The sequence below is a fragment of the Grampus griseus genome (assembly GCF_964374135.1).
Source record: "Grampus griseus genome assembly, chromosome: 11".
NCBI lineage: Eukaryota > Metazoa > Chordata > Mammalia > Artiodactyla > Delphinidae > Grampus > Grampus griseus.
Window position 1 is genome coordinate 73,706,646 of NC_139005.1, and position 25,573 is coordinate 73,732,218.

The following is a 25,573-nucleotide window of genomic DNA, read 5'->3' on the forward strand; positions in this document are numbered from 1 at the left end:
TTGTGACCTTTTCCTAATGCTTATTAAAATTTCTTCAGTGTTCACTAGTATTTTAATTAACTTGTTTTTTGCAAAGTTTATTTCCCCAAATCATAATGTTTTTTAATATTTCCCAGTTCTGTAACAACAACAACAATAAAACTCTCTGGAAAAATTCTTAGAAAGTGCAACATGCAAATTATCTTCAGTAGATTAACTTTTTTAAATACACATTTGCATTACAGTTTAGCTAGCACACAGAACTCTTGCTTTATAGTGGAGCTTAGAAAGTTGTGTTGACTCTGATGTGGCATGGTATATGCTGGAGCTCATATACCATTTTGTCCATTCTAAAAAGGGCAAAAGTGAAATGTAATGTTAATGGCTCGGAGCTCTGAAAATTTCTCTTGCTTCTGCTGTGTCTCCATTAATGTAACATTCTTTTATCTGCTTTGAGAATTCAATTAATAGGCAGTTAGACCACTGATTTTAGGATCACACCTATTGAGTAATATTTAGAAGTTGAATATGGGCTTCCTGCCTATTGAGTCATGTCCTAAAGGAATCAAACTAAACATTTTTATTATTTTATAAATCATACCCTTACAGATGTGATCGAAATGCAAATATAACCTTGTGGACAATGTTTATAATCTGACTGTGTATGTAATGAAGAGAGTCTGACTGAAAGACCATACAATCTTTTCCAAAACAGACAGACATTAAAGCAGACCCTGGTTTGCAGAAAATATTTGCTGAAGCTGCCATTTATCATGACACTCTTCATGTCTGAGCAGGTGTATGTTGTACAAAATGCAAAGAATACTGGTTGCACTTTGATTTCATATACACCCAGTGCCAGTTTCAATTAAATCTATTCTGATAATATTAACATAGGTATAGCTTCAAATTTGCAAGTGTCCTAATACATTTGCTAAAAGCAAAGAAACAAACAAACCTAGAGTTATACCATGTCCATTTGCTAAATTTTATGCAATAAGGTACCCTCAAAGGACTCAGTCCTGACAGGCTTTTATGAGCACAGAGATTTAGCTCAAGTTGTTAATCCAACATCAGCCTGGTCTGGCTACTTGGGCAACACGGGACTAAACATTTGCTTGGGGTATGGAAATCAGAAAATGGTCTCAGGGTATTACATTTGATCTGGAACTTGTAGGCTAAGTAAGATTTTGCTAGGAGTATCTGGGAGGAAGGAGGTTTGTGGGCAGAAATAGCAACACCAGAAAAGTGTCACAGATCTGAACGTACATGGCTGGGTCTGGGAAATGCTGAGTGCCCCAGAGTGAGCTTGGAGCTAAGGATGGTGGGAATGAGACGGGAGGGACTTTAATGTTGTAATAAAAAAGAAGGGGCCACTGGAGGTGTTTAAGCAGAAGGCGAAAATGTTATAGCCGAAATTTTAAAGATTAGCCTGGCAGATGAAGGGAGCATGAATGAATTATAAGGCAGGAAAACCCAGTAAGAATCCTTTCCTAACAATCCAGATGAGAGGTAATAGGCACCTGGAGTAAGACAAAAGCAAGGAAAGGTCTTTGACAAATAAAAGCCATTTCTACCACCCTCCAGCCTCATTTTCATCCTTCTCATTCTTTTCTGGTGGGTAGGGGGGACGTGGGGGGATCATTTAAAAAATATCTTTTCTCGATTTCTAAATGAAAGACTTTTCCCCCTCCTTTTCATTCTGTAACAACTGTCCCACAGAATTACGCTGAGGATTCAATAAAGCAGCACATCTGAACACATAATTAACAACATACATATGCTATGTATTTTGCAAACATGTTTCTACATTTGTAACATACATTGATTGCTTTCACTTTATAGCACAAGGATTTTTACTTTAAAGGACTTAAGATTGTTTCTTGAAGATGTCTTCCAAGTAATCAACCCTCTTCCAATTTCCTGCATGATCCATACCCAATTTACCAACTTCCCACTCTTACATTTCCACTTAAATGTCTGTTGGCACATATATCTGGTAGGAAAAGGAATTTAGTTGGTTGCTTCTCCTGAATTTCCTATGACCATGAATGGCTCACATGTTTTTTTAGTAACTCAGGCTGTAAGGCTTAGCTTTCTAGGTGTGAAACCTCTGCAAAGCTTCACGTGCCTGTCCTCCTTTCTGTTTCTCCTGCTCTCACCCTTTCATAGGCCTCAAAATTGCTCAGGAACTATATCCAAATCCACTGACCTGCTCCATGGGCTTCCTCCAGCACACTGCTGTAGGATGACCCTTCCTAAAGTGGACGCTCCTCATAATATTCCTCTGATCAAAAACCTCCAATTACATTTACAAGCACAGCCTGGTTTTCAGTCACATTTCCTATCTCTTACCTTCACAAAGTCTTAGTATGCCTCATATTTTTCGGACTTGGAATGTGTTCTTTCCAGGAACATCATCTCCCTTATGAAGCTTTTTTCTGATATCTTTTTCCCCATTACCAACTATGGTCTCGATCACCATTAAAACTCCATAGCACTTTTTTAAGAGAAATTATTTAATTTGATAAAATGTATCTTTGGTTCTTCTTTTTTGTTTTAAACATCTTTATTAGAGTATAATTGCTTTACAATGGTGTGTCAGTTTCTGCTTTATAACCAAGTGAATCAGGTATACATATACATATGTTCCCATATCTCTTCCCTCTTGCGTCTCCCTCCCTCCCACCCTCCCTATCCCACCCCTCTAGGTGGTCACAAAGCACCGAGCTGATCTCCCTGTGCCATGCGGCTGCTTCCCACTAGCTATCTATTTTACGTTTGGTAGTGTATATATGTCCATACCACTCTCTCACTTTGTCACAGCTTACCCTTCCCCCTCCCCGTATCCTCAAGTCCATTCTCTAGTAGGTCTGCATATTTATTCCCGTCTTGCCCCTAGGTTCTTCTGACCATTTTCTCTTTTTTCTTTTTTTTTAGATTCCATATATATGTGTTAGCATACAGTATTTGTTTTTCTCTTTCTGACTTACTTCACTCTGTAGGACAGTCTCTAGGTCCATCCACCTCACTACAGATAACTCAGTTTCGTTCCTTTTTATGGCTGAGTAATATTCCATTGTATATATGTGCCCCATCTTCTTTATCCATTCATCTGTTGATGGACACTTAGGTTGCTTCCATGTCCTGGCTATTGTAAATAGAGCTGCAATGAACATTTTGGTACATGACTCTTTTTGAATTATGGTTTTCTCAGGGTATATGCCCAGTAGTGGGATTGCTGGGTTGTGTGGTAGTTCTATTTTTAAAACTCCACAGCATTTTAATCCCTTCTTTCTATGCGTCTTTAATGTACATTATAGTAAATAATTGTCTTACCCTCAAAAATGCACTAGATTTTAAACTTCTTGTGGGCAGAGGCTATGCTGTCCATAACTGATGCTACTGCAGAATCATGCATGCAGAAGCAGTTCACTAAGCATCAGATTTATTTAATTTTATTGAACATACCCTCAAAGCATGTATTTTCCTAATGGGGGTACAGCTGTTCCATTTTAGGTGAATGTGAAAGATTTTCTCAGGCACCTTTCTGCTTTTGGTTATCAACATCACCACCAGTATATTCATTATCAAGAAAGAACCATTGAATGTCTGCAATTTCAAGGCATGCCCAGTTTGGTAGAACTGAGTGCTGTCAGCACAGACCCAATGCAGATTTTACTCCCTGATTTCATTGGTGGTGATGGTCAAAGTTAAGCAAGTTTTGGTGACAATGTCAATGCATTTAAATAATGAAATGAGATAGCTACGGCTACTCTTCACATTGATAAAATGCAGACGTTTAGGCACTGCCATGATTTTGTTGGGAGATGGAGCTCACTTCTTGTTAATTAAGTCTTATTAACTGTGAAGCTTATCAAACACACATATCTTCACCATAAAGCACATCACATCCTTCTTTCACTTTAGAAACTCCAGATAGCACTTCAGCACTATGCTTTGGGGCCATTTTAAGTAGCGAAACCACTAACACGAAGCACATGGCACTAAGTAGACCTCGAACAGGATACTTGTTTACGGTATGAGAGCTGAAAGAAGACGACGGAGGAGTTGCCTTGTTTGACCTCAGCTGGGAATGTGCAGGTTGGGTGACTTAAACTTGTCATCACTCTGCACGTGTCTAGGTAAAAGGTGTTGTATGGGAGTTTCAGATAAATTTTAGCATGTAGAGGAATTCACAAATATGGAATCTGCAAATTATGAGGTTCATTTGTACTAAGGACAATTCAACCACCAGGCAGCCAAAGATTATATAATCTTTTTTTAGTTCTTACTGAAGTTGAAATGATGTTTATTAAGTTTCTCACAGTTCCTCAGCTCACATTTTATACTAAAGGTAAGGAGCTGTTTATAGTTGCCACATATATTCACTGTTTTAAGCCTCTAAACTTTTAATTATATAGTTCCCTCTGCCTGCAATGCTGTACTATCTTCTTCATTACTTAATTCCCATTTAATCCTAACAGCTCAAGTTAGTATAGCTCCACCAGGAAGCCTACTAAGTGATCTCCTGAAAGTATGCATTCTTCTATCTTGGCACATGGAATTTAATACATTTTCTGTCTCCTCTATATTGAGAACTTCTTAATAAGGCTTACATTTACCCATTTTGTAGCCTTAATATCTAGCACAATGCCTGGAACATAATACGTGCCAAATATTGCATTGCATTGAACTGAACTAGGAAGGGTGTGGGAAGAAGAGCTAATTTTAAAAACGATGAGAATGTAACTTGAATATGTAGAAAAACAACTTTAAAAAATAGGACTGAATTTAATCAGTTTGAGTGAAAGATAGTACAGTGAGGAACAAAAAAAACAAACTCAATTGGTTTAAGAAAGACTTTGTGTGCTCAAGTACTGTGGAGGTGGGGGGATGGCTTAATCCTCGTCATATAACACAAGTTGATGACTCAGCAGCATAAAGCAATTATTTAAAAAGCTAACATTATGCTGGAATATATTTTAATAGGAGTATGTCAAGCTTATCACAAGTAGTAGTCTTTCTCCCATATTTGGCAATAATCAAGGCTTTCCTGAAGTATTTATGAGAGTTGTAGAGAAATTGGAGCTCATTCAAAGAAGATCAACAAAAATGAAAATGAGACCATTAGAAAAGACGAAAGGGCCTCTGGGGACTCCAAGGAGGTCAGAGAACAGCAAAGAGGATCATGAATTAGAACTTGTTGTTAAGCTCAGCCCCATACTTGGCACAAGGCTCAGTAAATAGCTCATTGATTAATTGAAGTACTCAAGTTGAGGCTCAAAGGACAGATACCAGTGGTCCTGCATTAGTATACTAGCCAAAACTGGGTAAAAGAGATTAAAATTCTAGAAGTAGATGAGAAGTTATTTGAAGGAGAATCTGATGATCCAGTGATTAAACACTGGAACAAACTTCAGCAAAAGATCTTGAAATATTCTTTCATACCTATCTATTAGAATCATTTAGATGACACACCGCTTTGAATGACTTAACTAAGTCCAGCCTAGGAACAGTGGGCTGGACTCATTGCCCTTTTAACCACTATAACAGGATTATAATACTTACTGGTATATTACATTATTTTTCTGATCTAGAAATCTGTGACTATAGTTTTATTTAATCTATTTAACCTGTGTCCATCATGACTATTTTCATATTTCTCACTTTCACTCTCACACGTATTTTCCTAAGGAAGATGAAGAAAAGTGTCTCCATTTATTTCCTTCTTAATATTCTCACCTGGTAATAGATCTGAACCAAGCTATGGGAAGAAAGACTCTTGATTTAGAAAGTTGACTACATCTCTTGCATAAATAGTAACAGTAATAATTATTTCTATAGTAGCTACCAAGAACTTAAAATGTTCCAGGGACCAGGATGGGGTTTACATGCTTTATCTCATTTAATTCTAACAAAAATTCTCTGAGAAAGGTACTATTATAATCCCTTTTATGGATGAGGCCTGGGATACAAACAGTGTAAAGATACGTAAGACTACCTACCCTCATGGTGCTTATTTAGTGGATAAATGGGAGAAACTGTCAACGTAATGATTTTTTTCCCTATGGCAGATGGTGATATGCTGTAAGAAAAAAAAGGTAAAGCAAGGGAGAGGGAGTTCAAGGGGGAAAGTTGGGTATGAGGCAATTTACGTAAAGCTTCATTAAGATTTTGAGACATTTGAGCAAAGGTTGGAAAGAGACGAGGAGGAGATACATGAGGACAGCTGGGGAAAGAGAATTTATGTTGGAGAAAACAGTCCTGTGCAAAAGCCCCAAGTAGGGGCATGACTGCAATGTTTGAGGAATTGCCAGGTGAGGGGAGGGCGTGGAGCTGGCCAGTGTGGCCGAGTCACAGCCTACAAAGAACAGAATTGTAAGAGATCAAAGCCAAAGAAATAATAGGATATTGGAGCCCACATAATGCAGGAGCTCTGTGACTCATTAAGGACTTTGGCATTTATTCTGAATGAGTTTGGAAGTTAGCTGAGGGTTTTGAGCAGAGGTGTGAATGATCTGACAAAATGTAAAAGGCTCCCTCTTATGTGTTAAGAACAGACTGCAGGGAGACAGAGACAAAAATAGGATAAGAGTTAAGCTATTGCAATTGTCCAGAAGAGAACTGGTGATAGCTTGGACTACGGTGGTAAGAGTGAAGGTGGTGAGAGGTGGTTGGATTCTTGATACATTTGGAAGGTGGAACTAAAAGAATTTGCTAATCAAGGCTCCACAACTTACTATTTGGCCTTAAGCAAACTACTTAATTTCTTAGAGCCTTAGTATTCTTTCCTTAAAATATGGGCCAATATGTCTACCCCAGTGAGCAGATTGTGAGAATTAAGTGAAAAAAATATATGTGATGTGCTTGGCATAATGATTAGAACACAATGGACATCTAATAAACACTATTTCTTCTCCCCTCTCTTGTATCCTATCTTTATCCATGGGCTTTTACTTTCATCACTTCATTCGGTCTTTAAAAATGTACTCTAAGGTAACACGGCAAACATTATTATCTTTAATTTATAAGTGAAGACATATAATACCATTAATCTAAATGTTTTATATGAAACTGCAGCAAAAGTTAAAATATCTCTGGACTTAACTTCTATTACAGTGTACCTTCAAGTGTAGAGTGAAGCTTCTTACATGTTGATGTTTGAATCCTTCCAGACATCTCATGTCTCATAAGAAGGAAAACTCACCCTACTTTTGGTGGCTTTTAAAAGTGTGCTCTCCAAATTTTAATTTTAAAGGTTTCTTTTAAAGAAACATATGCTATCCCAGCTGTCTACATCTAATAAAGCAGCCACTGACATAAGGGGAAAAAAAGGAATGGAATATAACATTTCAAGGGTTCTTCAGATACACTGCAGACTTTTGAACAAAGTGAATGCAGTTAAATCAGGTTGACATGCAAGTGTAGGGACTGTGGAAGACTGAAACTCCCTATAATGCACATAGAATCCCAGACTTTCAAAGCCAATACTGTTTATTACACATACATTATTAACAACAACAAAAAAAATCACAGATTATTAAACAAAAACAAAATGCTGGATGTTTCTGCTATTGATGTATTTAAAATCACGACATGTTTATCTGTAGGATGTTTATGTAAAACTTCATTATGATAGTATTTATAACGTTTCTCTAACTCATAGCACTATGCAAATAATTATACAGAGAAGTCAGTGCATATCTCCACGTGTTTTACTTTCTCATGGTCAGAACAAGAAGTGCTGCAACAGTTTATGGATACTGTTGAAAAATTTTTTAAACTCACAATAGAGAAAAACAGTTTTAAACAAAGGAAAAAAGCATTATACTTACTAATAAATAATACTGCAATTTCAAGTTGAGTAAATAATTTAAATAAAATTATTTTTCATATGATTGGTAGTGAGAGTTGATATTTTATGGTATTCATTGCATGATTTATTTTTCGAAAGTCAATTTGGTTTTGGACACAGATCACTCTAATCTCACTTTGCTCTCAAGAGGGCAATAGTAATAGGACAGCCATGGTCCAAAAGTAAAAATGAGGGCTCCCCAAGCTGCCATCCCCCTCTGGATAAGTCTCCCCTTCACCAAAAGTGTCCAAACAAACACCTACAGGAAAGATAGTTATGGAAGTCCAAAGTGAGTGTCACAGTCAGAGTCACTGGGGGAGCTTATGAAACATGCAGAAATCCCATACCACGTGCAGACTTTCCCAAATGAGAATTTCCATGGCAGGACCCAGAAACCCTACTTAACAAGAACTCCGGATGATATTTTCATATACTGAAGTTTGAGAACCACAAATTCTAACTTTAGAAATAACATGAATAAGTTACTGAGCCTCACTGATCCTTAGTTTCTTTATCTGTAAATTGGGGATAATTATATTCACCTCATTCAATCATTGTGAAGATTAAATTAGATAAAATCAAGACAATACATGTAAAGCATGTGATGTTTTGTACTATTTTTGATCATTGTTAACCTTGGGTTCAACCAGTTTTCTGGGCTGGTTCAATGGAAAAGCAAAGGATTTGAGGATATTTTCAGGAAAGCAGTTCAAGTAATAGATCGTGAAATTTAGACATATTACTGATTAACGTGAAGCCAGAAAAGACTTGGCAGAGTGAAAGAAAAATGAGTGTTGGAGGGTCTGAGAGTCTCAAAGAAGTCAAAGAAAAATGTGTAGTGAGCCTACATGGAGAGTTGGCAGGATGGAGAGTGGAGAAGAAAGTGTGTTCCCTTTCCTCTAATTTCTGGAATGGAAGTGTGTGTGTGTGTGTGTGTGTGTGTGTGTGTGTGTCTATAATAGTTTGAAATGTGATAACATTATCAAAAGTACATGATATCAACTACAAAAGTTGTCAAATATATGACACAGGATAATTTGATATGGGACAATTTAAAACCCTCAAGACAAAATCAACTGCATCCAAAGAATCCGTTCCTCTCACTCTTTATGAGCATAAGGGGTTAGAGAACAGAATAAGAGAAGAAAGTTGCCAAAGTACAGGAGGTTAAAATTTAAGATTTCATTGGCCTGGTGGCTCTCAATTACGGCAAGTCTGAGGATATGACAACAAATTAAGTGACTAGGTGGGGTTGAAGGACAATGGGGTTGAGGCCAAGAGCCCATGAAATAGGGACTGGTGCATGGTTTCTAACCTGGCTAGGAAGATGGCAGGGTTTGGGGTGGAAAGGAAGATTGTGATCTAGAGGCAGTAAATGATCAATGGAAGATGGACAGCATACAGGAGGCTGATGGATGAAGAGAAAGTGTATGGTGGCTACCATCATGCTGTGCACCTCGTTTACATTAGGTTGGAAGAGTAATGGTTTCTGAGTGAGGCAGCATCATGGAGCTGGGAGCTGTGTCTCCCACCCCAACCCCAGTTCCCATGGGCATGTGAGAGTAAGCAGTGCGCCCTCAGGCAGCTTCAAAAGATGCCAAGTTCCTCGAGGGAGCACCAGATTTCAGGAGGACAGAAGGCTCTGTCTGAGAAAATGCTGGGAATGCTGGGAAAGCTGCTCACCATGGCGGGGTCCACTGGGCTTCCTATGTGTGCTCCTAGGGCCCACAAACAGGATCTCGCTCTCAAAAGGGACTCTGCATTCTGGATATCACCTTGAAATTCTTCTCAATTCTATTCCTGAATTTGTGTTTTCCAAGTGAAATCTGATCTGGTGGGATGATGGAGAATGCATAGGGGGCTTAGAACCTCAGCTCACCTGTTATCTTGCCTCCCTGGGCAAGACCTCAGCCACCTGCTCCCCCGGCTCCCACCCCATTGTCCAGTGATGCTGCCACCTCCAGGGGACCTAGCAAGGGGCTTGTGGAGGGATGGGGATTAGCAATGCAAGCCCCACACTCAGACTTGTGCCAGGCTCCTGGGCAAGTCTATACTCACCCCTTGCCTGAGGGAGCTTGACATAGAATGATAATAATAAAACCCACCAGAATGGGTTTAGAGAGACATCACAAAAGAAAGGAAAAAATAAGTTTTTTCCCCTTGTTTTTTTGCACAAGGAGACCTACATTTTCATTTGCACTGGGTCCTGCAAATTATGTAGCAGGTCCTGACTGGAGGTTTCCAAAGGTAACGAGAAAGATGATAGGAGAGCAATAGTGAGTAGAGGGATTGGTGAGAAGAGGCATCAGTTAGACCCTAGGAGAGGAGGAGGATGGATTGATAAGCTGAGACAACAGGGGATGGTGGACGTTGTATTTTGAGCAGTGGCTGAGGAACAGAAAGACATGGAAGCTACCCTGTCACAGATCTAAATGGAGCTCTAGGACAAGTCTAGTGTAAGTGGACTGAACTCTAATGCTCAGTTTTATTGCTGATGGCTTCCGCTCAGGGTACCAAACAGAAAGTTGAGAGGTTCTTACAAGCTCGTTCAATAAATCCTTTCCCAGGGGTCATTTAGCTAGAGAAACTGCACTTCATATTGGAAACAGCTCCTCTCGTGGAATATAACAGTAAACTCATGGTATGTGTGGGCAGGTAGAGGCCAGTGGGTAGGTAGAGGCAGTGGGGACAGAATTTGGGTCTCATTGTAAAGAACTGGATACAACTCAAACCACTGAGCTTACAGAGGAAAAAAGAACAGGCTTTGAGTGCTAAAAAAAACCCCAATTTTTAACTCTGATTACAGACCTTAATTTCTTTGAAGTTTATCTGTAAAATGGGGATAGTGATAATTCCTGCTTTCTGACTGCTCAGGATTGTTTAAGCATTAAAGTATTTAATAAATGTGAAATTGCCTTGCAAACAGCTACATAAATATTAATCGGTACTTTAATTCTATATTCTTTTCTTTTTCTTTTGAAGGAGTATGGGATACTTCAAATTACTCTGTAACAGCATTTAGGAGAGAGATGCTGGAGTCATGCTTCATCATTGCCAGCCCTATGTCTCTTGAAGGTTAAACCTCTCGATGACGAAATGAAAAATTTAAACACAAACCAAGCAAAAACAAAAGGTAAGTTCCAAATCAGATGAAAACTAAGTTTATATATATATGAATGTCAATTGTGAATGAGTGACTGTCCTAGAAGATATATATCAGGGTAAAAAGAATGTGGGAAGAGAAAAAAAAGGTTGTATCTTTGTGAATTTTAGAATATTTTTCACTTCATATCATGTTCTTACATCTAAGTAGTCTCTCTTTTTCTGTGTTATTTTCTCTCTCTCTCTCTTTTTCAATGTAGTATGGAAGAGTCTAAAATGCAAGGGGGCTTAGCCCTACTTACTCACCTTCTCTCACTCACCAGTGGTATACCCACAAAAGAGCAACTGTGGACAGTGTAAAAGAAAAAAATAAATTTACCAATCTAAAGAGATCGATGAACATTTCATTAAATAATAATGTCAGGATTTTAGAAAAGGAGTTTTAGACAGTTCAGAAACTAAAATTTGAGTAAAATGCTTCAGTTACCACCTTAGTTAATTAAAACCCCAGCTTAATTCAAACTAATGTTTTTGAAACATCTTTTCTCAAACATGCATTTAAAATTTAAAGTAGATAACATTCATCTCTTCAATATATTGAGATTTTGGAGACAAAATTCAAAATCATATTGTGTCCCCAAATTGTATCTTCTTTTTCTCCCGGTGGAGATGAAAATAGCAACTAGATTCGGGTATAAATATTAGGTGCTGATACCAGCTCAGTTCTTTTAGGTGCAGGTGCAGGCAACGCTTCTTTGAAAAGATCGCCACCTAGGGGAAATTATAAGTCAAAGCAACATCTGCAATGCACCACACATGCTGCATAATACCTGGTGACATACTTAAGAATAAAAACATGTAAAATGTTCTCATATTTCAGTAAATGAGGTGAACCACCTACAAAACCCATACTAACTGGTGGCCCTAGAATATTTTTTTGTGTCTAATTTTATGTTTATTTGTAAGTAACATTAGAACTGCATATAGGTTTGCTTATGCATTAGGGCTTGACTTCTAATTTTTTCCTCAATATCTAGAAATACTTTTAGAAAATAGGTATCCTAACATTTGATTACATTGGGGGCAAATTCTTCAACTTAAAATTAAAAATGAGGAGGAATTTTAATTAGGACCCTGAAAATGTTTGAGCCTAACATGTCAAATATTTCTATGTCAATTTAGTCTTAGAAATTAACAAAAACATTTTCTCCTTAAACTCATTTGCTTCTGAGCATTTCTGCCTAAGTCCCAAATCAGAACAAGTAGACTGAGAGATAATTTAGTTGGTTGATTCAGGTAAATATAGGCTATTTTTCTTTGCTTCAATTTCTGTTTTTGAACCACTGCATTTTCTGAAAGCAATTCAACATGAAATATGATCCATGTGGTAATCTTTATAATCTTTATAATCTTTATATTCAAATAACAGAACTTGAAAGCAAAAAATCTTCAAGGTAGTTTTGAATGGATGATTTAGCAGCCGTGAGAAATTTATGTCCCGTTTAAAGAAAAAAAAAAAAAGTTACCTTCAAAAGTTAACTCTCTCAAAAAAAAACCTCTTAAAAGTAATTTCGAATTAAATCACATGTAATGAAGATAATTTTTTGTTAATTAGATGCCTCAGGATTGTGAATTTTTAATGCATCAAGTATTATCGAATAGGCGAAAGTATAAACAGGGAGAAAACAACTTTATGGATTATTTGAAGAAGTTTTACTGTCCTGTGTTTACCCTCATTAGGTCAGTTGTCATACTGTTTAGTGACTGGCTATTAACTCCTCCATCTTCCCCATTAAATGGTAAGATCCTTGGAGGCAGAGACTCTGTTTTGTATGCAGTCATTTCCAGGGTGGTATTGAGCCCGTGTCTGTTCTGATTAATTGGTACCCATAGTAAATACCAGTGGTTGAATATTTTGAATATAACCCATACATGTATCTATACCACTTAGAATGTATATAGTGCCTGACATTTAGGAGGTATACAGAGCATAATGGGTGAGTGAATGGCCTCCAAAACTGGACCTACCCACTGCTTTGTGTATGTTTACCGAATGTACCACTTTCCCACAAAAAATAGAAGAACATAATTAAGAAGTTAGTCTACTGTAGAAGGCATAATTAACATTTGTAAAGGCAAAGGCAAATATAAATTATTCTCATCCCTTTTTTAGGTTATCACTAGACTAAGCATCTTTATAGGTAATCAAAAGATAATGGTCACCAAAGGGAACTATTTTATCATACAAAATTGTATTTCTATGTAAACATGTATAATCATATAATGATATGTATATATATAAATAATCACATAATTATATAATACACAAATAAATATAATCTTAGGAATGAGTAGTAACTTTGGTAATAGAATAGAAAAGATTCTTAAATATATTAAGATGGATTATAAATTTATCTACCTAGATAACTAAACTTGACATTTGATCACTGCCTAGTAAAATTATTTAAATTACTTGGCAGTTCACATGTAACACCCCTAAGATATGTTAAATCCATCTAGTACTGATTAACTTCTGTCTGCAGAGTAGATGTGTTATGAGTCTAAACTTTATTGTGCTATATTTTTTTTTGTAAAAATGGCTAATAGTAACGAACACCCTAAATGCTGAAAAATTCTGCATTCTAAAACATACTTGACTTCCAAGATTTTATCCAAATCCTGTGGCTCTGTCTTGTGTATGTAATCTAGACCAGTCAGCTTTCTCCTCCTATCCTTCAACAATGCATCACCACATTTGAATCCCCATCAGATCTTATTCTCTTCTACTCCCTACGGTCTCTCTTTCCCTCAAAGCAACAATTTTACCAAACTGAATAAACAAATCCATACTAATATACTAATATATTCACCAGGAATTATTAATTGCCAACTCTCTCCTGATATATACAGAATCTAATAATTGACTTATAAGGATAAATTTTGTCTTAAGCTAAAGGAGTGGCGACGCTTAAGGTGAGATGTTTAAGCTAGAGAGAATATGAATATGCCAGTGACCAGTAGAAACTATTTTAAATAAAATAGAGTTTTAAAGTACAACGAGATGTAAACACTCTGTCTTTTGCCTATACTTATGGCTGGGTCTGTTGGTAATCTTAGGGACGTAGGACTTGTAATACCTTACATGACATTATTCCTAGATAAATTCTTATTTCTTTTTATGTTTCATCCACATCTCCTATTTAGATTCTTACTCTAATTCCTGATACTTTCCTTATGGCGAAACTTTCTCAGCTTTTACACTTGGATTCTTCATTAGACCCAGATGCTTTCAACTGACTTCCTGATATTGGTGACTGCTTTTACTTTTTATACTGTATTTAATTTTTTCCCCTAACTGTGACTGCCATGTGTCAGCCCTTAGGCTCTTCTCCTGCCAGTAGCTAGCAACTTTTCATTTCCACCCACTTCCATTAGTGACAGCTGATTCCTAATTTAGAGAATTAAGAATTCTGCAATAAGAGTGAGTTTTATACTTTCACCTTAGAAGAAAGAGGAAAGGGGCCAGGAAACCTCTCTAATGATGTGAATATTCCAGCAGTTTTGCACTCTGCTTCTTTTCTGTCTTTGAAATCTCTCATCTCATAAGTAATTTATCACAGAACATTTGGACATCAATTACTGAGACTCAGCATTTTTCCAGGACTGTATTACAATATGCAGTATGACTGCAAAAATTTGACTTGGAATATTGACTCAGAACTATATACTTGAATAATCTGAACTGAATTTAAAATTTCATCATACTTCCATCCATTTCACAGAGCAGAGTTAATGATATAAGGAAACAGACTGTGTGGCTTCCAGCCTCTGTCACCTGTTAGCTGTGTGGCTTTAGGTAAGTTGCTCAGTAGCTGTTAGCATCAGCTTTCTCGTTGGTAAACTACGCACGTGTGCTTAGCCCAGGCCCTGGTAAAGGGTAAGCGCTCAGCAAATGCTAGTTTAAACATGGAATAAAATGTGTTGCCTGTTTTCAATTTCCAAGCCAGGTACTTTAAACTGTAGACTACATTTAAAGTTTATTATAATGTGCACCTAAGAGGAGAATCGTTGTTGTGGGCATTATCAAGGAGGTTCATACTCATGAATCTGTGGCCCAGCAAGTCAGAGCCAAGAGCTTCCCTATTACATCAAAGGATTTTGTGTTCTGTTCCTATAAGGATCTGTCTGTCCATGAGGACCAGTCTGTTGTATAACAGAGAATTCAGGCTGCAAGAGATGTGGTCGGGTACCTGCTACTCTAACAGCTCCTTCCTTGCTCACCCTGCTTTATGCTTTCCTACTGAAAGTGGTTTTAGTACACACATCATGAATAAGTCACTATGCTTCCCTGTTAGAGCTACCTGATAATCATAGTTCATTGCATATGATTTAGTTATACCTATTTTTTCATAATATTAAAAATGTTTATTGAGGGCTTCTTATATGCAAGACTCTGCACTGGAAGTAGAAAATCAGTTCCTTGCCCTCTAGGATTTTCTAGGCAGAAAAGAGCCACAGTCAACTATAATTGTAAAAGGATAATGGAATTATTAACGGAGTGAGTGTGAAGGAAGTACAAAGCAGGAGTACCTACTCTGGGACAGTTGATGAATGCATTCTTAAGAAAGTTGTAAATGTGGAAACTAACTGTCTAAGGCAGAGCCAGTCCTTAGCACTGATTTATGCTTCCAAAAGAAGTGGTTAAGCAGCTGGAAATAGGGCAGTAATACAAATACAAATTATACCAGACCAACAAATAAACAGGTTTGTCTCTTTCCTTAACAAATTGTGCTCTAATAAGTGGCTGTGATCATTAATAAATTAAATGGTGCTCAAGTCCTAGGAGGTAATTGACTTTCACAAGTCTTGCATTTAAAACTAGGCCAAGGGACATATACCCTCATTTTATTTATCAGGATTAAGATATTAAGCTTTATTTAGTTTAGGAATTTGGATTTAAAATGTAAACGTATAAATTCCAGATTTGTTCATTGTCTTCTCTGTTGTCAGTATTAAAAGCAAGACAGATATAATTGCAGATTGCTAATGTTAATTAGTGGAGTTAATGTCAAAGGGAATCCAGAATAGATAGTTTTGGAGTAATGCCTTTAAACTCTTATTAACAGTGAAATTTATTATAAGTATAAAAAGAATAATCCATGGAAATCCAAGGCCTCTTGTGGGTCTATGTTTTCCCTCTTTCCTTTACAAACTTTGATAGTTTATTTTTGTGGCTTAGTCTCATTGGGCAAAAAGATACTATTATTAAACAACACAACGTATGGCAACACATTCAAACAAACAATATAAATATTTTAATATGACCCTTTGTGCCAACACATTTGCAATACTCCTTTTATATGTGTCAATGTACTATGTGTCACCAAAAATGCATCTGTAAATACGACAGGAACACCATGACCATTAATATTTTTATTTAAAGGTTTTATTAGGTTGGCCAAAACGTTCGTTCAGGTTTTTCTGTAAGATGTTACAAAAACCCGAATGAACTTTTCGGCCAATCCAATACCTTTGCCACTAGGTGGCACCTAAGTATTAATAGTTGGTGAGCATATGTTCTGCATAAGAAGGCAAAATAGAAAGTAAATGAGAGAAAGGAAAGTTAGTTTTATTAACTTTGTTTTGTATCTAAATATTTGTGCTAGTGTATATTTTGAGGTCATGGGTTTATTGCAGGAAATAGTGTGGGATTCATAAAACTTTTTTTTAAGAAAAAGAAAAACATAAACTATTTTAAGGAAAAATAAAAAAAATCAAGCTTGACTTTGGAAAATCCACTGGGAGCAAGGGAAAATGTACAGCCATTTAGTCTTGACCTCAGCTTGTTATTTTATATTATAATCTCTCAGTTCAAGGGAATGCTACAGTCAATAGAAAATCACAAAAAATACAGTTATATATAGCAGCATTCTATATTCCATTTGCATTTGGTAGTGCTATTTAATGATAAATGCCATATGAATTATCAAATCTACTAGTGATTTTTGTGAGAATTGATAAATTAACATCAGTTAAAAGTCTTAAATTACTAGAACTAAAAGTAACATGCTAAAATCTAAATATATTCATAGGAGAGAATATTCAAATATTTCATGATAACAGAGTATCAATCATAAAAGTTCAAATGCCATATGAAAACATCAGAAGATGCTAATATCAATAGTTTATCTTTAGGTGTAGCACAAGGCAGAACCTTCAATAATGTGGTAATATTATGAACGTTAACCAGTTATCTTATACACTTATAAAATTACCTACAAATTTTATGAATATTTTCCTACAGTAAAATTTTGATTTTACTTTAATTATAGATGAACAGCACCACAACAGTATCTTAGGCTAATTTATTCCACTCAGGTATTTTTTTCCCACCAAATATGTGTATGTTGGTACACATATACATAAAAATATTAATCAACAATTAATACTTTAATTGTTAATCAACAATTTGTTAGATGGTCATTATATGAATTATATAAGCTATTAAACTACTACTAACAATTATAATTGAGACGGAGATATCAGTATTTCTTCCTTAGGTACCGTTGTTACCGAGCACACACTGAAGAGACTATGTTTTTTTCTACCCTCTTTGGAACTCAGGTTAAGCTTATTAAAGGAAATTTTGTTCCTAGAAAGGTTGTTTTAAATAAGACAACAAGGAGATATGTTCCAATAATACTGTACAGTGGACCCACAACTTTGAACTCAGAATAGAGGCCTTTAAGTCCCGAAACAATTTACTTCTTTAAATTGCAGGTCCTTGATCTGTAAAAGGAAAATAAAGCATTAGTTCATAGTGTGGTTGTATATGATAATGCGTGTTAAAATCTTGCATTTGCTTAAATGTTTTTTGAATTCTTAGATTTCTGTTCTGAATAGCTTTTGTGTTCTGCATAAGAGGCTTATAGTAGGTATTTAATATTTATTGAAATTTTCACTATCTTCAGGTATAGCATAAGACAGAACCTTCCTCTTTAAGCATTTTGATACATGCATTTTGATTTTGAAAAGATGCATTGCCTGTATGGGAAGGAATGATCTTGACTTGAGTGGATAATTCTTAGCTCTAGCTATCAGAGTATTAATGTCAGCCATAAAAAGAAAGGAAATATCATGACCTGGTAGTAAGGGGAGGAGATAAAGGACAGAAAGTGCACTTGGGGAATGAGTTCAGCTCTAGAGATTTAAGTGGTTTTCACAGTCCTGCACAATGAATATATGCAGCTCAAAGTAATGTAACTGACTACAGTTATCCAAGAGAAAACAAGACAGTTAGTGAATTGTTTTGTTAGTTATCTTGTTAGATATTACATTTATACTTGCTCTAATTACTAGCAGGTGACTTTTAGATACCAGATGTCAGTGGTATCATCTGTGCATGAATTAAATACTTATTATTATAACTGGTAGATATTGAATATATCACTGTTCTGAGTGTGTGGTAAGCACTGACCCATTTAATCATCATAATCTCACTTACCACCATGAGGTAGATACTATAGACGAGGAAAATGAGAAGCTGAAATTTCAAGAATATGCCTTAGGTCACACAAGTAGTAAATAACAGAAGTTTTGAACCCATAAGCCACAGTCTCAATCATTAAATTCCCAAGAGGGCTCTACGATGGATCAAAACCCCACAGAGCTTCTAGGTTTTTCACGTGTATGCACATCACTTAGACGTCTTTATACAAAGCAGATTCTAATTCAGTAGGTCTGAGTGATCGGCATTTCTAACAAGCTGTCAGGTGGTGCCCCTAATGCTGGTCCATGGACCACAGCTTCAATATCAAGGTGCCAGGGTACTGCATTTGCACACTTTTTTTTTTTTTTTTTACCAGAAATCAAAACCAAATTTCCAGGACAAGCTGGTTCACGCTTAGTTCAGTTAGTAACAACTATAATACCTAGATATCTCAGTCCAACAAAACTACAATGAGATGAGGTTTCCTGAGCCTTGTTAATGGATCGAGACTGACCTAATGTTCAGAAATTGAGATGATGTAAATTTTGGAGACTAATCCCTTGTCGGTCACATCACCAGCAAATATTTTCTCCCATTCTGTGGGTTGTCTTTTCATTTTGTTTATGGTTTCCTTTGCTGTACAAAAGCTTTTGAGTCCCATTTGTTTAGTTTTATTTCCGTTACTCCAGGAGATGGATCGAAAAAAATATTGCTGTGAATAATGCCATTTGCAGCAACATGGATGGACCTAGAGATTGTCATACTGAGTGAAGTAAGTCAGAGAAAGAGAAATATCTTATATCACTTATATGTGGAATCTGAAAAATAAAGTTATACAAATGAACTTATTTACGAAACAGAAACAGACTCAGACTTAGAGAACGAATTTATGGCTACCGGGGTGGGGGGGGGAAGGGTGGGGGGGGAGAGATAGTTAGGGAGTTTGGGATTGAAATGTACACACTGCTCTATTTAAAATGGACAACCAACAAGGGCCTACTGTATAGAACAGGGAATTCTACTCAATATTATGTAACAACCTAAATGGGAAAAGAATTTGGAAAAGAATAGATACATGTATATGTATAACTGAATCACTTTGCTGTACAACTGAAACTAACACAACATTGTTAATCAACTATACTCCAATATAAAATAAAACGATTTAAAAAAGGAAAAAATAAAATAAATACATAAATAAAAGAAATTGAGATGGTGGCTTTGATTATAAAATGTAATTTTGTGGACAATAACAGTGATTTAACAGTATATAATGAAGTTGTTCCTAAATATTTGGTTATTTGGTCTTCACAATCGTTGTGAGTGGTAATAAGGTATGACAGCTATGCCTGAGGAAACAGAGACCCAAGACTACCACCACCGCTCTCAGGCAGCAGTGACAACACACAGGTGCCCAAACTCTTCTCTTCCATCAGCTGACCCTGAGGTCGAGCTATGTTCCATTAACTGGCTGAAAGTTAAATAGATGTAGAAAAATGTTAATACTGAAACAGCTAAGATACAGCCACATTCTGATTTTGCTTTAAATACACAGATAATCAAGGCCAAAATGATTCAGAAGCATTAATATTAAGAGTAATTTTCAATTGTGATTAGTTAGTTTGAACCTGTAAAAATACAAACAATTTAGCCACATATATCATTTTATTATGCTGTTAAAATCGAAATTAAACTGAAGAAGCTATTTTCTCATCCTACTCACTCCCTTGCCCCAAGACCACCTAACGGGTGATATTCATATCATATTCTTCCCAGACTCTGTGGGTTTGGTATAGCTGGGTTATTTAACCTCTTGTGTTTATTTTCATGGAACTAAATATGTTGAAATAACGCTTGTCCTCGTATGCAGATGTTATAAAATTTTATGAAACCATACTCAGAATTCAGAGTTGATCTCTAAATGTCAAGTGTATTTACCATCCTTAGAAGACTAATATTTTCACAGAAAAAAAAATCCCTTTAAGTTACTGTGGAGACAAAGTAATGAAGATAAATCAAGAAACGCTGTCAGTCACTGGAAAGGAAAATACCAGAATCTCTCACGTAAAAACACCTGACAAGAGACAGCAAACCTAGGCCTTGTAAATATATTTATGATTTATTAAGTTATTTTTCTGGCAGTTGACAAAGGAAATAATACTTTCATTCTTGAAAGACATGGATAAGTGGCACCTCATTAGCATTGTGTCCACTCAAGGTTGAAATGATTTTGAGAATGAGAATTTTTTAAAAATTGTGAATTTTCTTCAAGCATACTTACCTCTAAAACTAAAGACGGGGTTTATTCTGAGCCATAGTAACACTGATACTCCTGAATCATCATCAGGTGGTGTGGAGCATCTCCAGGGAGCTCCAATCATGCTGAGCAGCAATGCCTAGGACCCTGTCATTACATGGTAGTGGGAGGGTAGGTCTCTGAAAAGTGTAATAGGTGTACTGGGATGTCTAACCCTCCCATCCCCCGACTTGATTTAATCACTTCACATCAGCCTCCAGGGTTAGTAAAGGGACCATCACAGTATCTGGCTAATAAAAAGAAATGAGTTCAGGTAGAGAATCATCAGTGACTAATTGTTTTCTCCTTTCATTAATTTTTTGCTGGTGTCTATTCAGAAGATATGGATAGTGTAGAAACGAGCAGGTAATATGGTTTCTGCCTACCGCTGTCACTTCTCATTGGCCACTCCTTCAGGACACTGTTGTCCTTCTGTCCTCAGTTCCTCAAAGGCACCAAGTTCCTCCCAGCTGTCAGCGGCCTTTAGCCTCAAGGCTCCCTCTGTCCACAGTAAACATCCCCAGCTTCACTCTTGGGTTCCCTTGTCATATATACTTCCATAATAGTGTGTTTCCTTTAGAATTCTTGCAGTGACTAATTTGTCCAACTTCATTTAGTGTCTGTCCTTTCAACTAAACTACAAGCAGCATGAGAGTGGGGATTTTGCTTACTCACCACTGTATCCTTATCACTATTCACTGTGCTTGGCCCCTAGTAGTTCCTTAATTATTTGTTACATAATGGTTCCTGAACGAAACTCTCGAGGCACTCCTCATATTTGCATCCCTTCCAATGACTACTGGGTAATGTCTTGCGTATGTGGAGACAGTTAATGTGTGCTGAATTTTGTAATGTAAAAGTGGAATCTTTTATAAGAATAACTTGAGGATTGTCCTGATATGATTGTGAAGAAATTCAGTCCTAAATGAAAGTGTTTCTTTAATGAGAACTTAGAGATTGAGGATCATGGGTAAAGTATTTTGGGACTATGACTTGTAAGGATTTATTGATCAATATCAGCAGCAGGATTCTTCTGTGCATTAGAAATGCATAATGGGTGGTCAGTTTTATACTACTTTTATAGGTCACTCAAAAATTGCATCTTGTAGAAAATAGTGACTTCTTAAGAGTATAATAAATGTTTGGTTATTCACTGCTGTAGCTTGGAGGGTTTGGTGTGATTTAAAAAATCCCACAATGTTTGTGTTAGTTTTTCTTCTTATGTTCATCCTGTTGGCCACTGAAGTATTGCTGAATAAGAGGTCTGATATTTAAAAAAATAAGAAGTGAGATGCAGAGTAGTTTCATTCAACACTTTTCTTATTTATTTTTTAACAGTTTAAGCTTATCACCCCTGAAAGCTGCAATAAGATCAGCATCCAGGCAAGATATCACCCTACAGTCTTCTCTTCACTAAATACTGAATTCTGGTTCAAACTATACTTAGAAGTATAGTTTGTCAAAAGACGTAATTTTTGAGAAGTGGGGCTCAGATTCTTCATCTAAGAAAATATGCTATGGCTAGAACCTTTATTAAGTTATGAGTATTAAGGGTCCAAGAAGAACGGTATTACTTCCTAAAAATGTTTGAATAAAAGCTGTTATTCCGAGTGATGAATTCTCCGTAGGTAATTGTTTACACATTAGAAACTAGCTCACGCAGCCTTGCACTTAAACATATTTGTTTTACTCTCCTTTATAAGGAAGACAACTGGGAAAGAAATTAAAAAAAAAAGATACTCCACCCCCAAAAGGCCAATCATCTTTTTTTTTTTTTTTTTTTTTTTGTGGTATGTGGGCCTCTCACTGTTGTGGCTTCTCCTGTTTCGGAGCACAGGCTCCGGACGCGCAGGCTCAGCGGCCATGGCTCACGGGCCCAGCCGCTCCGCGGCATGTGGGATCTTCCTAGACCAGGGCACGAACCCGTGTCCCCCGCATTGGCAGGCAGACTCTCAACCACTGCTCAACCAGGGAAGCCCGCAATATCTTTTTTTTTTTTTTTGCGGTACGCGGGCCTCTCACTGCCGCGGCCTCTCCCGTTGCGGAGCACAGGCTCCGGACGCGCAGGCGCAGCAGCCATGGCTCACGGGCCCAGCCGCTCTGTGGCATGTGGGATCTTCCTAGACCGGGGCACGAACCTGTGTCCCCTGCATCGGCAGGCGGACTCTCAACCAGTGCGCCACCAGGGAAGCCCAAGGCCAATCGTCTTTAAAAAAAAAAAAAAAAAAAAATCCATTATTCTGCAAAAACTATTTTTATTATTCCTGTGAACTTATGACAAGGAATGTATCCAGGAACAAGGCTTCAAAATTTAAGCTATGTTCCACTGTTTGCAGTTTGCTTGGATTTTAACTAGGTGTGCAAGTTGACTTCTGACCATGGGGAATCCTCTACATTCATGGATTTATGGATTGTTGAGGCCATGGCAGATAACCAGTTCCACAGAAGCAACTTCACGCTCTTCTGAGGAAGATCCGTAGCACTGTGGAACAAGGAATATAAATGAGCAATGCCACAAGAGACTGCAAATGGGGTTACCAAGATACAACCCTCAAAAATGAACTCTGAAGGTGGAAAAACTACAAGAAAAAAATATTAAAATAGGCGTTTTAAAAAAGTTTCAGCTATCATGTTAAGAGCACTGATGGACATTCAATAGACACGGCACATGCTTCTTAGGCATGGAATGTATAAATCTGTTATAAAAAGAAACATTTTCAGCACTGCCAGAATTTAAAAACAAAAAATGAAAAACTCAAGCATCTAGAGGGGAAAACACCAAATGAAAAGATTCAAACTGTAGTAATGACTATTTGGCCTTTAACTATTTCCAGTTAAATTATATTTGAAAGCTCTCCCTCCCCCAGTCATAGCCATACACAAGCACACCAATTTTTAAACGTTTTATAATGGCCAAAGAAGGGGTTTACATAGATATATTTGTTAATGGAACTCATTTTTTAATTAGTTTTTAATAAGTTGCTAATTCATTTTAGCCTCACATCAGTTCCATCTCATTCCCCAGTCCCTTTCCTGATGTCTAACAGTTAATGTCCTGTACCATGAGGTCAGCTTCCTGTGGCACTTTGGGAATTATCTGTTTGGGGTTTCAATAAGTACAGTTTATAAAGTTCTCTGTCTCTTCTTCAGCCCCCACTAAGGTTGATAAAGGCATTTCCAGAGACAAACGGTTCTCTTCCTCCCTCTGCTCTTCCTCCTCCAGACCCTCCCCTTCCTCTTCATGCTCCTCCCCCTCCGCCCCCTCCTCCACGGAGTCAGGTTCTTCGGCCTCCTCTTCATCCTCGCCCTCTGCGTCCTCCTCCTCGCTCTCCAACTCCTTGCAGTCACACTCCTCCTCGCCACACTTCTCCTCCTCCTCCTCATTTCTCTCCTCTTCCTCTACCGGCTGTGGGCTTGGAGACTGGTTTTCCTCATCCGGGTCCGGACTGAAGGCTAGAGAGGGATTCTGCCCAAAGCTATACAAAGTTGCCCGCAGCTCCGCGTCTTCCTCGCCACCGCTGGAGGCCGCATCGTTTCCGAAGGAGCCGGCCGCGGATGCGGTGCCGCCCGCCTGGGCCTGCTGCGCCCGCAGTGCCTCCTGCTGCCGCATATCCTCGTAGATCTGGTTCATGATGAACTGGGTGGTGTTCCGCGGTGCCCGCAGGCCGGGTTCCCGCCACCCGCACAGATTGACCGGCCGCAGCAGCGTGCTCAGATCCTCTGAAGGGCTCCTCTGGAAGGAGCGGCGAGGGTCGCGGCGCAGGCCGCGGCCCCGGCGGCCCCAGTGCTTCTTCCGGGCCGGGGGCCTCGCCCAGCCGGGGTTCCAGGGGCTGCGCCAGCAGGAGCAGCAGCAAAGGCAGAATGGGTGCAGGCCGTACACCCGGATCACTTGCACCCGGCCAGGGGGCTTCCAGAATCCCTCCGGAGGTGGGTGCCAGGGTCCTCCCCAGCGCCCCCAGTTAGAATACACGGCCCAAGAGGGACGTCTGGGTGGCTGGAACCAAGGTCCTGAGCCGTGCTGTTGCTTCGGCTGTTTCCTTGGGGGCTCATACTCGGCCTTGGGACCATAGCGATGCCACTGCCTGTAAACCGGAGCGCCCCTGAGCCTTCGATGGCAGGAAGACCAGGTGCTTAATGGGGCAGAGGACGCCCCCCCGTGGCCCAGGTTAAGAGGATCCTCTTTTCTATCGAGGGGCTGGGTCATGATTCAGGGAGCTCTGAGAGGTCTAAACGGAAGCGTCCTAGAAGCTGCCGTCAAGTTTGGCCAGATCTGACGGTCTGAAGAGTCTCATGTCTCTCTCTCTGCGCAGCACCACGTGCCTGCTGTTGGGATCACGCCTTTCTCTCCAAAAGGACCCCTCTTCTCTGCTCGCTCGATCGTTCTTCCACGTAATCTCTGCCCCTTGGCACCCGGGTTGTCTCGTCCAGGTGAGTTTGGGTGGGACTGGGGCTGGGTAAGGATGGGGGGGAGGAAGGTGTTGGTGGGCGACGCGCAGTGAGACCCGCTCCCGGGTCCCACACACCCCCGCCTCACAGGAGGCTCGGGCTGAGGACGGGAGGGGCAGGGGTTGCGCGTTACCTTGCGGCTCCTCCTCAATCCAGGTGCTTCACCGCCGCCGTCCTGGCTAGACTGAGGCGGGGTGGGCAGCGGCAGCCTTTAAATACCGGCCAGGGGCCCTGCGCGCCCACCGCATCCTTGGTTGCCCCGGGAGACAGCCAATTGGGGTTGAGGTCGTTGTCCCTGGGCGTGGAGTTGGGGTTCCGCCCAGAACGAGGTTGCCCGTGAACATTCGCAGGGGGCTTGTGACGCAGTTTTTGAGGGAGGTGGCGAGGGGCGGGAGGCTGGATT

At 38.7% G+C, this 25,573-nt stretch overlaps 1 protein-coding gene across 1 annotated transcript; it reads right to left on the minus strand.

The window, feature by feature from the left end:
• Window positions 1-23,833: 23,833 nt before the first annotated feature.
• Window positions 23,834-24,928, minus strand: CCER1 (coiled-coil glutamate rich protein 1; the record flags this gene model as incomplete). Its single annotated transcript, XM_082666128.1, has 1 exon — window positions 23,834-24,928. The coding sequence occupies one exon, from the start codon at window positions 24,926-24,928 to the stop codon at window positions 23,834-23,836; it is 1,095 nt and encodes a 364-aa protein (XP_082522254.1).
• Between the last annotated feature and the right edge of the window lie 645 nt (window positions 24,929-25,573).